This window comes from Microcaecilia unicolor, chromosome 7, assembly GCF_901765095.1.
Source record: "Microcaecilia unicolor chromosome 7, aMicUni1.1, whole genome shotgun sequence".
NCBI lineage: Eukaryota > Metazoa > Chordata > Amphibia > Gymnophiona > Siphonopidae > Microcaecilia > Microcaecilia unicolor.
The window spans coordinates 238,915,972-238,935,044 of record NC_044037.1 but is presented as its reverse complement, the minus strand read 5'-3'; the positions used below and the strand labels follow the sequence as shown (position 1 = coordinate 238,935,044).

The following is a 19,073-nucleotide window of genomic DNA, read 5'->3' as shown; positions in this document are numbered from 1 at the left end:
ACCATCAATGATTGGGTATTAATAAACAAGAAGTTAACTGGCACTCGTTAGAATTTTTGCTCGCATCTGGCTAGGTGCTATTCTATAAGGCAGGGTGCCTAACTCCTTTAGCATGTATCTAAAAGTGGGCTTGGCCATGGTAGGGGCATGGGCATGTTGGGAGTGTTCCGAAAAGTTATGTGCATGTTACAGAATATTGCCTCAGTGTACCTAACTTGTGCGCCAGCATTTACCCCAGGTTTCAGCAGGCGTAAATCTGGCACCCAAAGTTTGGGCACAGGAATCACGCTAAGCACGATTCTATACAGGGCGCATGCTTTTTCTAGAATTGTGGTTAGCACCAATCTTTTGGTGCCCATTTATGAGCGTGATTTATAGAATTCCCCCCTTTAACTGCAAACAAATTAGGCAATGGGTAAAATGCATGTTTGCCTTCTAAAAGGGTTGTGAATATCACCCTTGAAGGGGATAACTTGATAAAGCATTTTCAATCTGGAAAATGGCTTTTATAAGCTCATGCTGCACTGACAAAGCATTCCTGGGATTATAGTTTGGGCACATATTTGTGCCTTCTTCTGAGCAAGTGTAATTTTGTGCATTAAATTTGTGTACAACTGGGACTGGTTCAAAGATGTCTATGTTGTCTGTTTAAAATAGCACTTTGTTAGTGGTAAGAAATATATAATGGGTGTGGGTGGGTGTCTGAACAACCCAAAACCAAAAACTTTCCCCCAAAGTACTGTCTCAGTGTGAGTTAGTTGGATTATCGAATTTGAGCTCAGCTATTCACTTTTTCCCTAATTTCTCACCACAATTCCTCACAGATCCTTTTTTTTCACTCTTCCATTAGATGTCCATTTAACTTATACTTTATACCAAAATGAGGCTTTGTATCAAAATTAATAAAACACTGTGCAAACATTTATCTTGATGACATCTCCAGAAGAAATTTTTTCAGACAACCTCCTGAAGTAACATCATGTTTTGCCTCTCTGCATCAGGATGCAGGTTCCAACAACAAAAAATCAATTAAAATCCTGAAGAATGACAAGGGGGAGGAGTTACAAGGAGAAAAAGAGGAGTGTTTACCCTTTAGGGGGGTATTTGGTTACCTGCAAGCCCCTGCCAAGTGATCCAAGAAGGAGAAGGGGGATCCTGAAGTGCCCCACTCACAATAACTGGTGAAGGAGTAAGAGTTTGGGGCAGATTGGGGAGTCTGGCCCATAAGTAGGGTTCTGGGCAGGATGTAGCCTTCTGAAGGCTGGGGTGCTGCCCTCTGAGGTACACCCATGGAAGGAGAATAGCCATAAGGGACTGTGCCTGGTGGTAGTGGAGTAAGTCGGTGAAGAAGAGAACAGCCCTGGGGATAAATCATGCGAACAGGATAGGCACGGACAGGGGGTGCTTGTGAATATATGAATAGCCCTGACAAAAAGAACAGAGTCCTCTGTACATACACCCAGGAAGAAAGTGGTATAGGTGTTCCCTACGGAATGGCAGAAATATGAGATTGATTTAAATAAGAATTTATGTATGTGACTGAAGTGAAGAATCATTGAAGTTGCAAAGTGCCTATTGCAGAATGAGTTTATTGGTAATTTATTTATTTATTTATTTGTTTGTTTATTTATTTATCTATTTATAGCATTTATATCCCACATTTTCCCACCTATTTGCAGGCTCAATGTGGCTTACATAGTGCCGTAAAGGCATGCGCCAAGTCCGGTAGAGGAACAAATACAAGGTGATATTGTGGTAGATTAAAGGTACATTCGCCTAGTCTGGTAGAGAAACATATACAAGGTGATATTGTGGTCGATTAAAGGTACATGTGTTTCAGGAATGATAGGGATCAAGGGGAGGGAAGGTTATATTGTGCCCATTGCGAGCTTTGGTTATGCTGTGTTGCAGAGTGTAGGTAGTTGGGTCGATGGGATATGCCTTTTTGAACAGGTTGGTTTTTAGTGATTTCCTGAAGATTAGGTGGTCGAAGGTTGTTTTCACAGCTTTTGGCAATGCGTTCCATAGTTGTGTGCTTATGTAGGAGAAACTGGATGCATAGGTTGCTTTGTATTTAAGTCCTTTGCAGTTTGGGTAGTGGAGGTTTAGGTATGTTTGAGATGTTCTGGATATGTTTCTGATTGGTAGGTCTATGAGGTCTGTCATGTATCCTGGGACTTGGCCGTAGATGATTTTGTGGACCAGGGTGCAGATTTTGAAGGTAATACGTTCTTTAATTGGAAGCCAGTGCAATTTTTCTCGGAGGGGTTTGACACTATCGAATTGCGATTTGCCAAATATTAGTCTAGCTGCTGTATTTTGAGCGGTCTGGAGCACTTGGCCGACTTTACTTGGTTCATTTTTTCTTGCGACCAAGCCTCAAAAAGGTGCCCAAACTGACCGGATGACCACCGGAGGAAATCGGGGATGACCTTCCCTTACTCCCCAGTGGTCACTAAACCCCTCCCACCCTAAAAAAATGTCATACCCTGCTCCTTGACAGCAGTATGCAGGTCCCTGGAACAGTTTTAGTGAGTACTGCAGTGCACTTCAGGCAGGCGGACCCAGGCCCATCCCCCCCTACCTGTTACACTTGCGATGGTAAATGTGAGCCCTCCAAAACCCACCAGGAACCCACTGTACCCACATGCAGGTGCCCCCCTTTACCCCTTAGGGCTATGGTAGTGTTGTACAGTTGTGGGGAGTGGGTTTGGGGGGGCTCAGCACACAAGGTAAGAGAGCTATGCACCTGGGAGCTTTTTCTGAAGTCCACTGCAGTGCCCCCTAGGGTGCCTGGTTGGTGTCCTGGCATGTCAGGGGGACCAGTGCACTACAAATGCTAGATTTGGTTGTTTTTGAGATGGGCGTCCTCGGTTTCCATTATGGCTGAAAACCGTAGACGACCATCTCTAAAGTCGACCATCTCAACATTTATGTCAACCGTCTCTAAGGTTGACCTAAATGTTGAGATTTGGGCGTCCCCACCGTATTATCAAAATGAAAGATGGACGCCCATCTTGTTTCGATAATACGGGTTTTCCCGCCCCTTCGCGGGGACATCCTGCGAGGACGCCCTCAGGAAAACTTGGGCGCCCCGTTCAATTATGCCCCTCCACGGGTGTCAGGTGCAATCAAATGTTTGGGGAATTGTATCAAGGCTGTACTGCTGTGGCAGCTCTGTGCAACTTTATTTGTGAGTGGGGCTGCACCGTAATACCTGCAGTACCATATAGCACAGGAGTATCCTTGCTATCTGACACTGCTGATAACACAGTGCTATGTGGTAGGTGTCTTCTTCCTGCAGTAAATTCAGGGCAGATGCTGGGAACACCCCCTGCAGTGACTACATAGAGTTTACATTTACTGTGCAAAACTTTACTGCACTTTAGTAAAAGACATCCATTGTAAGATAAAAAATATATCCTTCTTCAGTACCTAATTCACCTCCCACCCAGCAAACTTTCTCCATGTCTTCCAAAAATAAAGCACAGTAAACCCCCCACCCACCAGCCACTGAAAGCAAATCCATATAATCCTCCTCAAACCTCAATGACAAAGCAGCTCTCAGGACATTCATGGGAAAGCAGCATTGAATTGTCATGCTGTTTTCTCCAGTTACTCTGTACCCAGTATTACAGAGCAACACATTTAAGCAGACTTATTTAAGAAGCTTGAAAAGAATAGCATCTCATCTTACTGATTCATTTTATAGATAATCAATGAGGCAGAGGTCTTTTGTTTGAAAATGCTGATGAAACAAAAAGGGCTGCAAAAATCTTTTTTAGAATTATGCTTGAAAATCTTACCTTGTCTACCACACTCTGGTCTGCCTTGGGAAAACAAATCATCCTGGGTCCCTTTTTACAAAGCTGTGGTAAGCTTGTTTGTTGGCCTTGTGTGCTCATGGATAATTGTTAATTGGTGTGTCATCATAAAATAGGTGTGTGGGTGCTTGCCTTGATCTTACTGCAATCAGCAGGGCACAAAGGAGGGGGGCCAGCCTTTGCAAGTGAATTTTGTCCAGGGAGAAGTCAGATTCCTGGTCAGGGAGGTGAAGAGGCACTACTAGAGAAAGGCCAGCGCCAATCATAAGATCTCAATGTAGCGTGGCACTTGACAATATCTTAATGCTATTTAGCATCAGAACTGCAATGCCAAAAACCTCAAAAAGAAATGGAGAGACCTGTATGGCAGAGCCCACAAAAAGGAGGCTGCTCGATATTGTGAGGGCCTTTACTGCACTGGACATACACTGAGGGTCCAATATTCAGACCATGAGAGATAGCCTGGCTAACTCCCATGGTCACTGCTAAACCCAAATATTCAATGCCGAACTGTTTCCGCTGACCGACATTGGATATCTGGTTTATTATTGGCTGGGTAGAAGGTAACCGGCTATGTTGATATTCAGATTTTGCCAATTATCTTCTAATCGACCAGTGGTATCCCACATAATTGCACAGCCAAATATAGCTGCTAAAGTGAGGCTGAAAACGGGAGGATAGCCGGTTATGTCGGCCGATATAACCAGCTATCTGCTAGCCATTATCCAGCGATATTCAGAGGGAGATAGCCGGCTATCCCCCACTGAATATCACCAGATAGCCGGCTATAGGGTATTTAACTGGCCAGATGCCGATCCTGACTGGTTAAATGCTTTTGAATATCGAGGGGGGGGGGGGGGGGGTAAGTGATTACCACCAGTAGCATCCAGTAACCATCAACAACTGTGGTATAGGACTATACACACATAGACACACACAGATGAAGAGGGTAAAATAGATACTGCCAGAATCAGAGACACAGACAAACAGTGGTAGATGGGCACAAGCAAACACATGCACATACTCACTCAAAACAGACATACACATACTTACTGCATGTTGTACAGAGACGGTGCAGAGGGGCTGAGATGAGGCTGAGGAGGAGGGGGGAGAGGGGGATTTGTTAGGAAAGGACAAAATGGAGCTGTTTACTAGATTCTCATTTCTAAAGTAAGCTGCTTTAGGATGTTATGGGGCTCATTTTTGAAACAGAAAAATGTCCAAAATCAGCACAAAGCAGCAGATGGATGTTGGTGGTTTTTTTTTTTTTTGCAAAAACATCCAAATCAATATTTTTGAAACATATTTTTACAACATCTTTCTATGCAGTTTATCTGCAGTGCATACAAATCACAAGGATGGGTGTTGGGGGTGGGGGGGGGGGGGGATTTGGGCATTCCCACAACTTGGATGTTTTTCTCCATTATGGAACAAAGTAAAAACATTCAGGGCTGAAAGCTGGATGTTTAGTTCTGCCCTAAATGAGCAGATGACCACTGGAGGGATCAAGGCATGACCCCCTCCCACCCCCCAAAGATGTGAAAGAAACAGTACATGCCAGCCTCTATGACAGTTTCAGATGTTATGGCCAAACCTATTAGAGCAGCAAGCAGGTCCCTGGAGTAGCCTACTGATCGGTGCAGTGAAATGTAGAGAAGGGGACTGAGGCCCATATTCCACTCTAACTGGTGGAAAATATGAGCCCTCCAAAACCCACCAAAAATATGCTGTACCCACATATAGGTGACACCTGCAGACATAAGGGCTATTGTAGTGGTATACAGTTGGGTAAAATAAGTTTTTTTGTGGGTTTTGGAGGGCTCACCATACAATACTGGGACCTTTTATGTGATGTCCATTGCAGTGCCCCCTAGGGTGCTACACTGCTCTGCGGGGATGTCTGTGTGGCCAGTCTACTAAGAATGCTGGCTCCTTCTACATCCCAATGACTTGTTTTTGTTTGTTTTTCCCTTGGACTTTTTTTTTTTTTTTCAAAAATGGTCACAAAAGAAAAACACACTGAGGGCTAGATTCTATATATGGTGCCTGAAAATTCTGTGTGGAAAAAATATGCCTAGGCATATCTCTAAAGCACGCCTATATTTTATAGAATAGGCTTAAATTTCCACACGGTATATAGAATATGCCAAGCATCTCTCCAGATGACCAAGTTTAGTTGTTACCATTTACACCATGTTTTACTTGGCTTAAATTCTGATGCCTAAACTAGGCACAGAGCAGGTGTATTCTATAAAAGTGCTTAGATTACAGAAATGTCCATGCCCTGTCCCCTTTCCAACTATACCACTTAGTATTTAAGTGCACCACGTTACAGAACACACAACAAGTTGTGTGCATAAATCTTAATTAATGCCAATTAGTGCCGATAATTGCTTATTAACATCCAATTGACAGTGCTGATTAGCTAATTAACCAATTAAGTTACGCACACTGTTATGGAATATGCTTTGATTTCTACATGGAAATTAGGGTGTGATATATAGAATCCCAGGGTGAGTGTCTAAAAACCTCTAGGAAATGGCCTTTTTTAAAACAAAAACACGTTTTTCAGGTTCAAAAATGGCCATATTCACCACTTGGTTTTTGGACAATTTCAGTAAAACATCCAAAGTTGGATTTAGATGTCATGTCAAAAGTGCCTCTCCATATGAACTGAAACATCAGATTCAATTAAAGTAAACTGAACATAAATGTAACCACAATTCTATCACAACCTAAAAAGAATCCTTAAAAGTGTTACAAGTTCATTGAAATCTAAAATAGTCAGTGTTCCTGAGAAATTTCCTCTGACTTGGAATTACATATTTCTCTTGGATCCTCCATTGCATTATGTACAAATTTAAGAGCCTTTTCACTAAGCTGTACTAGAATCCGGCCTTAGTGCATTTTAATGTGAGACACTTCTGTGTGCTAAGGCAAGATTCAGTGCAGCACAATTATAGGTTTATGTAATATATCTTTTTTCCAGTTGCATGCTGATAGTCACATTAATGTGTGGTACCTGAAAAAGTTAATGCAGAAGTCTTTACTGCTTCCTATTTAGGAGGCTGTAAGTGATTCTGCATTAACCCCATATAGCCACTTAGCGCACACTAATGTAAACAAGCTATCTGGATAACAATTCCCTACCCATGACACATCTCCTCTAGAAAAATTACTCAAAAAAATAAATAATGCACAATTAGTGAATGCTGACAAGCATTTCACTGCAAGCCCCCAGATTCTCTATAGCATGTCTAGCATTCAGTGCCAAAATCCAAGCGTACTCTGTAACAACACGCATAACTTAATTGGCTTAATGAGCCAATCAATGTTGTTAACAGCACTTAATAAGCGGTAATGAGCACTAATTGGCAATAATTAGAATTTACGCGTACAACTCCCTAAGAGTATTCTATAATGCACTGCTCTTAAATTTTAATGCACACAGGCAAAAAAGGACATGGTTATGTGGGTGGAAATGGGCATTTCATGGGCATTCCAAATTTATATGCGTTGTTATATAATATGGCCCTCTGTGCCTAAATCTACGTGTCAGGATTTACAACATGTTTTCATTAGTGTAAATGGAGGCGCGCAGTTTTAGGCACTAGGATATCAACTAAGCATATTCTATATACCGTGCCTAAATCTAGGTGCCTCTTATAGAATATGCTTAGGCAGAAATGCTTTCTACGCAGATTTTCTAGGCACAATAAATAAAATCTGGCCCAAAATGCTTCAATGCACTTTGTGATAAGCCTTTTTCACATGTTAAGCATGCATTTTCACTTAAATTGGTTTAGTAAAAGGGCCATGAGATTGTAAGCCCTTTCAGGGCAGAGAAATACTTGCTTTACCTGAATGTAACTTGCCTTGAACTACTGCTAAAAAGATGGGAGCTAAATTCAAATCCAAATCCCCTTTACATCTGCTGCGGATTGAGGATAGCCCTAGCCTTGAAGCTAATAACCACAGGAAACTCATTGGTGGCTCTAATCAATGTAATGGAGTCTTAATATGACTGAGTGTGATTGATCTGGTGATTTCTCAGTGGCAGATATATTTGCTAAATATCTGGTGCTGTAAAGTTGATAAGATGAAACATATTTTCAGGCAGAGCTATTTATACAGCACAAATTCTGTCATGGCAGAAAAAGTACACATTTTAGACAAGAAATGCCATGCAAAATTATAGGAAATCTTGCATTTTAAGAAGAGCACCGATGCAAGGCTAATGTATCAGAAGAGCATGAACATAGAAAACAATTAGGCAACCTGAAGTTCTGAGTTGTATGTAAATAAAGCCCTATCTCAGTGCACAAATGAGCTGTGTGATCAAGGTATTTAGAATAGCTGGATTAAAAATAAAAGGGGTTTAGATAAATTCTTGGAGAAAAGTCCAACCAAAAGTTAGAAGAATGGTCGAGGGTGTGTCAGTTAAAATTTTTGGTACAGAGTTAAAATTTAATGCCAAGAAATGCAGAGTAATGCACTTGGGGTGTAGAAACCCAAAAGAGAGATACCGAATAGGAGGGGAGAGATTAGTAAGCTCGACTCAGGAGAGAGACCTTGGGGTGTTGGTGTTGGAGGATATGAAGGTGAAGAAACAATGTGACAAGGCAACGGCCATGGCCAGAAGGATGCTAGGTTGCATAGAGAGGGGTATAACCAGCAGAAGAAAGGAGGTGTTGATGCCCCTCTACAAATTGTTAGTGAGGCCCCACTTGGAATATTGTGTTCAGTTTTGGAGGCCGTATTTTGTTAAAGATGTTAAAAAAAACTGGAAGCAGTACAAAGAAAAGCTACAAAAATGGTATGGTATTTGCGTTGCAAACTTTACGAGGAGAGACTTGCTGACCTGAACATGTTTACCTTTGAGGAAAGGAGAAACAGGGGTGACGTGATACAGACGTTCAAATATTTGAAAGGTATTAATCTGCAAACGAACCTTTTCCAGAGATGGGAAGGTGGTAGAACTAGAAGACAAGAATTGAGGTTGAAGGGGGGCAGACTCAGGAGTATTGTCAGGAAGTATTTTTTCACAGAGAGGGTGGTAGACACATGGAATGCCCTCCCGCGGGAGGTGGTGGAGATGAATACGGTAATGGAATTCAAACGTGGGTGGGATAAACAGAAAGGAATCCTGTTTAGAAGGAATGGATCTACAGAATCTTAGTGGAGATTGGGTGGTGACGCCAGTATTTGGAGAGTAAAACCGGTGCAGGGCGGACTTCTATGGTCTATGCCCTGATCGTGACTGAATAGATAGGAATGGGCTGGAGTGTAAATTTTAAGGGGTTTCGATGTTAGCTTCAGAACCTTTAGTACAGGAACAGTGCTCGGCAGACTTTTATGGTCTGTGCCCTGAGAAAGGCAGGGACAAATCAAACTCGGGTATACATATAAAGTATCACATACCATGTAAAATGAGTTTATCTTGTTGGGCAGACTGGATGGACCGTTCAGGTCTTTATCTGCTGTCATTTACTATGTTACTATGATTAGCCATATGCACATTTGCCTCCCTTGTTTACTAAGCTGCTCTAGCAGCTGCCTTGCGGCAATGCCGACACAGTCTATTCAAAGTGAATGGGCTGTGTCGGCATTAGCTCTCAGCAGCCGCTGGCGTGGCTTAGTAAACTGGGGGGTTGGTAAAGCTGATATTTATTCTTGGGAGCAAGCAACAAGGAATGGAGCTAATCCTTGGTATTAGCCAGGTGATTCCTAGTGGCCTGGTTTGGCACTGTTGGCGACAAGGGATGGACATTTGTTTCCAATGATACGGGAAATCCCATGTTGTTGCATGTCATTATCAAACGAAAACAAGCAGAAAAAAACCCATGGACATTTGTGTTTTATCATTTGCCAATAATAGTGCACACTCTTTTGAGAGAGTATGCACTATTTGCAAAGAAGTCACCCATTGCACATGTGCAAACTAACGTGCATGCGTGAACCACTGTGCATGCATGCAGGGTGCATCCTCTTTGCACATTCTTTCAAAAGAGTGTCAACTCAACAACTTTGCTCCCATGATGAGAAAATGGCCAAACAAAATGAATCAACATAGAACAGAGAGGGTCAAAGTACAAAGCACAAGCAGTCCAGAAAAAAAGCATAAAGGGCTCTCAAACAAAATGAATAAGATGAGCAGTCCCGGAAATGACAATGGGGAATGACACAAAGGGGGTCTTTTACTAAGCCTAGGGTAGCATTTTTAGCTCGTGGTAGAAATCAGCTGGCAATAAATGCTGAACCACCCATGGGCGTCTCGGCATTTACCATCTGCTGATTTCTACCGTGAGCTAAAAATGCTACCGTGGCTTAGTAAAAGACCCCCCAAAAGAAAATCTTCTGGTTGCCCATCCCTATTGGAGATAGGTTTGAGGAAGGCAAGGTTTACAGCAATCAGTGTTTGTTTATTCTTGTTTGTATTTTTATGATTATGTATGTATTCATGTAAGTCGCTTAGTCATATACGAGCTAAAAACTATTTAAATAAATAAACAAAATGATGCTGTGCTTAATGGACCTTTGTTCTGACCTAGCATGACACAACTGAAATTCATAGGGTCTTCTTACCTGGGTAACTTTTTCTGTTACATTGTGTGTTCTCTCTTTAACCTTGGGTGCAATAATTGTTTTCTCAGAAGAGGGTGGGGATGAGGACTTTTTTTCATTTTTTATATCAGAAAAGTTTAATGTGAGCTGAGGAATCTTGTTGATGGTGCTGTATTTGTTGAGATTTGAGTCTGATGTAGATCCCAGAAGGCTGGACTTGATATGATTAAAAGGCCCTAAAAACAATTATGGGGAAAAAATACAAAATATGTGATAGATGAATTAATTAAAGTGATACTGATAAATATTTTTTAAAATATAGAATTACGGATATTTGGACAAAAACATCAAGCATTGAATTAAATTTTGAATAGTATAATATTCAGTTTTCCTCAGTTTCTTTTTTTTTATATATATTTTTATTCACGCAATAACAAGTTGTAAATGCCAAGTACAAACATCACTGTCCCATGTACATTCCAACGTCACCAGTCCATATTTATATTCAACAGTTATATCTATCTGAAAATCTTTGGTACAACCCGCATTGCATTTTGATACTTAATCCCCCCATTCATAGTGCCTTACACTCCATCAAATATTCCAGTCCACTTCTCAACTTTCATACCCTCCCTCCCCCCCCCCCCTCATTCATCCCTACATTCTCCTTCTCCTAGTATCCCTTCATGTGAGTAATTGTAAGCATGTCTCCCACAGCGCGACATACCTGCGGATCTCTGGTTTGCTAGCCTTAGAATAAATTCGCTTCTCGTGTGTGCCTACCTCCCTCATTTTCATTTTCCATGCCGCTCCTAATGCACCCTCTACAGTGCCCCAGAACTGTAGTATTGTTTTTTTTACCAACAAGAGGGAAACATATACCAGCCTCCTATATGGTTGAGTTAGACCCTGCCCAATTAAGAGTGATTGTTCTCCGAGCAGCAGGGTTGCATAATCCCAGGTCAGAGTTTTCTGCACCACATTATTAAGCAGCTGTATAGCCTCATTCCACAACACCAGCTCCGGGCACTCCAAAAAAGAGTGTAGCAGCGTCCCCTCCGCCCCCTGGCATTTAATACAGCGATTATCAGTCCATAATCCCATCTTTGCCCCTTTTGCCCTGGATATGTGCGCCCTGTGTAAGATCTTGTATTGCGTCTCCTGCAAGTCAGCAGCCTTAACCATGTCATACAATGTTGTAAATAGTTTCTGGAATGTTTGCTCGGTATATTTGGTACCCAATTCTGCATTCCATTTAACTATCAATATCCTTATTTCCTCCTCCCGCCGGTGTTCATTTAGCACTCTATACCAGGTCGACAAACTATTTAGTTGGTATGGAATCTTAAGGAGGATTCTGTCTAGCTGGCCCCATGTCCATGCTTCCCCATACTTTGATTTGATGGTAGCCCAGTAATGTCTGATTTGAAAATATTGTAACAGATTTTTGTTCGTCAGGTCCCATTTCTCCTTTACCCTGTCAAATGTGTCAAAAGTATCTGTGTCACTTTCCAGTAGTTGTCCCAAGATCCTACATCCATTATCTCTCCACTTTGTGAATGCTGTTCTACCCATCCCAGGTGGGAATGCCTCATTGCCCACTAGGCTCATAAAGGGTGAGACATCAGGCGTTCTCTGCTGACGCTTCCTCCACCACCCCCAAGCTCTTCGCATAGGTCCCAGAAGCTCTCTCCTATCAGTGATATTGATGTCGCCACTGGCGCCCCCATGAATTAAGTTAGTAAATGACCAGGGTCTACTCCAGATCTCCATCCCCCGCTCTGGTAGGTACCTCTGCTGCCCTATAATGCCCTCGTAGATGAAGCGCATTAGCGCTGCGACATTATACATACGGAGGTCTGGGAGGCCTAGCCCACCCTTCTCCTTCCTTAGTGAGAGTTTAGTCTGACTTATTCTTGCCCCTTTCCCTCTCCAAATGAAGCTCCTAATAATTGACCGAAACAGTCGTTCTTCTTTTCTTAGTACCCATATAGGTGCTGCCTGTATAGGGTAAAGAATTTTTGGGAGAAGAATCATTTTTACCAAAGCTATTCTGCCCATCAGGGAGAGTGGTAGGTCTTTCCATTTATCGCACAATTGTCTGATGTTTTCTATCTGATTAATCACGTTTTTCTTGTAGAAAAGTTTTGTATTGGTGCTAAGAAAAACCCCCAGATATCTCATCGCCCCCTTGACTGGTGTTATGGGTAGTCCCTCCATCCCGGGATCACCCTCTATTCCTGATAGCGGAAGTAACTCGGATTTGGCACAGTTCACTCTCAGTCCTGATACATCTCCAAAGTCCCTAATTAACTCAAGGGCCCTAGGCAGATCTCTGGGGCCATTTGCCAAATATAATAAGATATCATCAGCAAATAAGTTCAGCCGATACTCCTTATTTCTCACTTGGATGCCCCGTATCTGCGTTGTGCTACGGATTTTTATGGCCAATGGCTCGATTGCCAATAGAAAGAGAAGTGGGGAGAGGGGACATCCCTGTCTGGTACCCCTGCCCAGAGAAAACCGCTCAGTAAGCTTCCCGTTTACCATCAGTCGGGCCATAGGGCTTCTATAGAGGGCTTCAATCCAAGATACTACCGGGCCCGACATTCCGAATTGACCCAAGGTCTCGAATAGGTATTGCCAAGATATACTATCAAAGGCCTTCTCCATGTCAAGCCCAGCTATAACTTCCAGCCCCCCCTCTCCCCGGAATTTGTGAATGGCCATCATAGCTCGCACTATGTTCATAGAGCCATGACGACCTGGCACAAAGCCCACCTGGTCCTCATGAATTAACTCGGGTAGTACCTGATTCAACCGCCTAGCCAGTATGGCCGCTAAAATCTTTATATCTTGGTTTAACAAGGATATTGGTCGGTATGAACCCACCTGTTCCACATCCTTGCCAGGTTTCGGTAATAACACCACATGCGCCTCATTATGCTGTATAGTCAAACCCTCTCCCACAATTCCATTAAACCATGCCTTCAGTGGAGGAGCCACCAGGTCACTCAATATTCGATAATATTCAGGGCCAAACCCATCGGGCCCTGGTGCCTTAGTAAGTTTTAGCGTTTTTATACCTGTCCGTATTTCTTTCTCCGTCATAGGCCCATTTAAAGAATCCAATTGCGGCCCTGTCAGTTTTGGTATCTGTAACCCCTGAAAAAAGGCTGTTGTCTGAACAGCATCATATTCCCGCTCCTGGTACAGAGAGCTATAATATTGAATGAACTGCTGCCTAATTTGATGTTCATTAGTGAATACCTCTCCCCGAGCATTCTTTATAGAAAAGATTAATTGCCTTTTACGTGGGGGTCTCACCAGATTTGCCAGTAGCCTTCCCGCTTTACTGCCCCATTTAAACAGTTTAAACCGCTGGTAGTAGATATCCCTCTCTGCTCTTGCCTGTAATATGACATCAATCTGTTTTTTAAGATGGGTCAGCTGCACCTTGTGCGTGTCATTTATATTCTGCATATGTGCCCTCCTGATATGATGGTATTCTTGTGAGAGCCGCAACAAATCCGCCTCTCTTTTTTTCTTCTTGCCTGCCACATATGCAATGATGTACCCCCTCATAACGGCTTTGGATGCCTCCCAATAGGTGCTAGCATTGACCTCTGGCGTGTTGTTATGTGTTTGATAGTCTAACCATTTAAGGCGCAGAAATTCTCTAAACTCCTTATCCTGGTAAAGGTAGGGTGGGAGCCGCCACACCTTTTCGCCCGGCTCCGCTGCAAAAGATACCGCCATCGAAACTGCCGAGTGATCGCTAAGTGCGCTATCTGCTATTTCTGCTTTCACAATTTTTGGTACCAGGGAAGGTGCCACCAATAAGTAGTCCAGTCTCGAATATACCTTATGTGGGTGTGAGTAAAACGTATACTCCCCATCTTGGGGGTGCAACAGCCGCCAGATGTCTACCAACCCTAGCTGGGATGTCACAAAGGGGATCCCTCTATCTTCCCAGCTCCGCACCCTCATTTTCATAGGTTTGCAGTCATTGGTGGGGTCTGCTACTATATTAAAATCCCCTCCCATTACAATCTGGTAATTAGAGTAAGGTATTATTCTTGCCACAAGGTCTGAGAAGAATCTATGGGAGTATACATTGGGTCCATATATGTTACAAAAGAGAATTTGTTGTCCCCATAATTCACCCATGGCTAACACATATCTGCCTTCTTTATCTTGGATCACCTTATGACAGTGAAATGGGATTTGTTTATGTATTAGAATTGCCACCCCCCGCTGCCTGGAATTATATGCTGAGTAACTAATTTCTCCAACCCATCCCCTCTTTAGCTTTTGATGTTCTGAGGCTGTAAGGTGGGTTTCTTGGAGATATGCAATATCAGCTTTTTCTCTTTTTAACCAAGAAAGGATTTTGGTGCGTTTAATAGGGGAGTGTATGCCATCCACGTTAAGTGTTATAATTTTAAGACTACCCATATCCCAGACACAGATGCCTATTGACCTGAGTGTCATTTTGACATACCTTGTCAGCCTCCCAGCCGGGCCCGCAAGGTCGGAAACTGTGTGTGCCAGCCTCCCAGATGGTGTTCCCATATCTTTGCTGCTTCCACAATGCAGTCACCCTGTGCCCCACATGTCTCACAGTTTCAATCATCAAAATCCTTCTCCAACCCTCTATCCTCCTTTCCCCTCTGACATCCAATACATTCATACCCTTAGTACCATACAATTTCCCATCCCGCCCCTTCCTCCCTTGTCCCTCCCCCCCTTCCTCTTCCCCTTCCCCCTTATTATTGGTCCTCATCCTTCACCTACCCAGTACAGCCCAAAGAGGACTCAACCCCCACCCCCCCGTCTTTCCTTATTATCCAAGTATTCATGCAAAACTGGATGTTATAAACATTAATACCTAGGAACTTTCTCTATACAACTATTTGTTTGTTTCTCCAACTACTGTCAACAGTATCTAAGTAGCATATACATATTATTAACCAACACATGTTTTTTTTTTTTTTTTTTGGTGTTTTTTTGTCGTTTTTGTTCCATATTTATCTGCCCACTGGCTCTCTCCGCTCCAAACTCCCAAATTTAAGGCAGTAAAGTAATGCTTTACCCTGCAGCTTCGAGTCCACGATGTGCTGGCTGAGCAGAGCAGTAGGGCCCAGTAGTTTCTCCTACATTACTGTGATATAAGAACTCCCTGTGGGCATCCATTTCTACCACTCCGTCTGCTTCCATTGGCTCTTAATTAAGCAGTGGGACTTCGATTTTAGCTGTTCATTTTTAGGTCTAAGTAATGTTCCGCCATTCAACTCCAAGTCCACGATGCCCCGTTAAGGCCTCTCATTTAGATTCGATGGTCTCCTCTCCCGTTTTCTCCTTCCCCTTCCGCTCTCTGTTCCGGCTCGTGTTGGGCCCGGTTTTTGGTTTGCTTGCAGGTCTCCAGGAAGGCCTTCGCCTCTGCCGCTTCCGATAGTACCAGGACCTTGCCCTCATACCATATTCGTAGCTTAGCTGGGTATTGCAAGGCGAATTTTACTCCTTGTTTATAAAGCGCGGAACACGTGGGCGCCATTGCCTTCCGCATAAGTGCCACTCTGGCAGAGTAGTCGTTAAACAGCAGCAGCCGATGCCCTTCATATTCCAGTGCCTCCCTTGTTCTGGACGCTTTCAAAATACGCTCTTTTGCCTGCCAGCTCGTATAGTGAGCGATCGCTGTGCGGGGCCTAGCAATGTTCTCTCCCCTTGGTCCAATTCGATGCGCTCTATCACAGCAGTAGGGGCCTTCCTGAATATCCAGTCCCAGTCGCTCTGGGAGCCATCTAGCAAAAAAATCATAGAGGCTCTGATCTTTTACCGTTTCTGGTAGCCCTATGACCCGCAGGTTGTTTCTGCGAGAGCGGTTTTCCTGCTCTTCCACCCGCTCCCGCATAGCATCCATTTCCTTCTGGAGAGCAGCCATCTGCACAGCGGTATTCCGTGCTTCATCTTCCCGTGTAGAGATTCGTTGCTCCACCTCGCTGATACGGGCCGCATGTGTGTCGAACTTTTCATTTATTTCATCGACCGCCGACTGTAGCTTGTTCAGTTTGTCCGCCAAGGCAGCAGACACCGAACGAGAGATCTCCTGAGTCCATTCCGGCAGGAGCGCTGAAGTCGTTGGTATTTGATGTTGCGGTTCCGCCATTTTAGACACGCTGCTCTTCGGGATGTTCGGCGGTTTTTTTTGTGCTTTTGAGGGCATGCCTTAGATAGCCACCTTGTTATGGATTCCTAGTGGCTCTAGCCTTAGTCCCCAGCACTTTTCCCCCGTTCAGAGCTATCCAGTTTTGCTTAAATTGCTGATATTAGCAGGTAGGGTGCGGAGCCTCCTCGTTTTGCTGCCGCTTAGGTAGCAGGCATCACGTGACCCCCCCAGTTTTCCTCAGTTTCTTAATGCATTTCAGGTTTTTAACTTTACTCAGGGGTCCTTTTACTAAGGTGCGCTAGCAGATTTAGAGCCCTGTTTATTAAGGTGAACTAGTGTTTTTAGTGCATGCTAAAAATTAGCATGTGCTGATGCTAGAGACACCCATAGGAATATATGGGTGTCTTTAGTGTTAGAGCATACTAATTTTTAGCACGTGCTAAAAACACTAGCGTGCCTACAGTCCGGCTTAGTAAACAGGGCCCTTAGCGCTCACCAACGATTAGTGCTTGCTAAATGATAAGATGCCCACAAGAATATAATGGACTTCTTATCATGTACAACACTCCAATCATTAGCATGCACTAAATCCATTAGCGCACCTTGGTAAACAGACCCCTTAATAAGATTATGTGGTCAAATAAAAAATAAATCCAGCCATATATTTTGCAGATTACCAGGCAATTTAAATGCAAATACATTGCATTTTAATTGAAAAGACAATTTTTCTAAAAGTCTAATTTAACTAAACTATTAAATTGAGCCTTAAGATATTTGTGGAAATGACTAGTCACAGAGATGATATTATATCAGAAAGGTGTGCAGCAGATTGCCCTTACAAACAGTGCAGTGTCTTCTGTCTCTGTTCTTTTAATGAAGTCACATATTGTTTTCTATTTGTACAATGAAAATTATAGTTTCCTATTAGAAGCAGGGAATGACATGCAATTAATGCACTTGTCAACTAGTTCTTATGGGCTTGAAAAAAATTACAGCAGAAAGTTATTCAGTAAATTCAGTGAATAAAATAAAGTTAAGGAAGTTGAAAGTGCTTGGGGAGGGTGGTGATTGGTGGAGAGTTAGAGTCAATAGTGATTCTTGTGATTTTGGTGGCATTCTGAAGGAGCTGGGCTGGTGGAATGGGTGAGATAGTTTGCCCCTCCTTCCCTCCCTCCCATTCGTTTCAGTGGCTAGGCATGTTGAAGTGTTTATTTGCAGCTTGGCAGTGGTAAAGATATGACCTGGTATATTCCAGCCAAACTACTATAATTAATTTATTGATATTTGAGCATGAATATACATCTTCTCTTGCATTACCGCTTGAGAATAATTTTAGCGCTGGGGAAAATTAGATCAAGCCGTTCAATAGAATGGCCCTTGGCATCCCTGCAAGGGTACTTGGAAGGCCTGAAGTGAGATATTCTTATTTGTATGACTAGGATATCACTGTCTAGTCAACTATGCAAAGAACTTTAAACATATTTAATTGGCTGGAAGTATAATAGCAGTAGAATTATGTTAATTTTGCAAGTTAATAAAGCTGCGGCCCTGATGTTTCCATATAAAGGTGTGCTTTGTATTATTTTGGTTTGGGAAAGGTGATGAGGATAACTGTGAATTGACCATCACATTTTGGAATTATAGTTGTCAATGAGGCCAGAGAATTTGAGTCTGAGGGGTCTGTATGAGTGTGAGGGAGTGGTACTGTGAGTGCATGGAGGTGTGGGGTGTAGAGCATGACTGTGAGTACAGGAAGTGTAAAGGCTGTGAAGGGAAGTGCAGGGGATGGTGTAAAATGTGTGGTGGAAGGTGCAGGAAAGCTCACTTTCTTAAATGCAAATGTGAACCAGTGAATTAAGGTATAGCTGTGAAGGGTCACTATGTAATAGACTTAGGAGGTGTATGTGGGTTTGGGGGTTGTCAGTGTGTGTATTTAGGACTGTGTATATTTGGATGAATGTGAGTGTGTGGATGCTTTCTGCTCTCTTTGCCCTCTCACCTGTTGCCTTGGATTCCCTCTTTTTCTCCTTGCCCCCTCCTTGTTCCCTCTTGCATTCACTCTTTCCCTTTCCCCTTGCTCTCACTTACACCTATACTCCCACCCTGAGCCCACTTTCCCTTGTACTATATTAACGTAATATGTAAAAGAAGCACCTATAATTTAGACATGAGCACTTAGGCCAGCCATAGAGCTAGTGTAAGTGCATGTTTCTCAGTGCCAGAGATATGTTTATAACTTACACCATTCTAGAAATGTCGTGCATAGGTTTGAGTCTAGCCCATGCTATGCTCACCTGTCAAATACACACTATCCCCCAAATTCTATAACAGTCACTAAAAATTGTGCGTGCATTTTGGGTGTGTGTCCAATTTACGCACACAATTTAATTGAATAATAAGCTCATTAGTACCAATAATAGGTTGTTAGCAACCAATTCTTGGAAGTAATTAGACTTAATTGAAATATACATGTGTAAATTTAGGCGCGGGATCCACACCTAAATTTTACATGCAAG

General features: G+C 42.9%; 1 protein-coding gene across 1 annotated transcript in view; it reads right to left on the bottom strand.

The window, feature by feature from the left end:
* KCNH7 (potassium voltage-gated channel subfamily H member 7) overlaps positions 1-19,073 on the bottom strand; it is a 490,323-nt gene that overhangs the window by 180,568 nt on the left and 290,682 nt on the right. Inside the window, 1 exon segment of the mRNA XM_030210041.1 lies at positions 10,410-10,624. Within this exon segment, the coding sequence (XP_030065901.1) occupies positions 10,410-10,624 (215 nt within the window).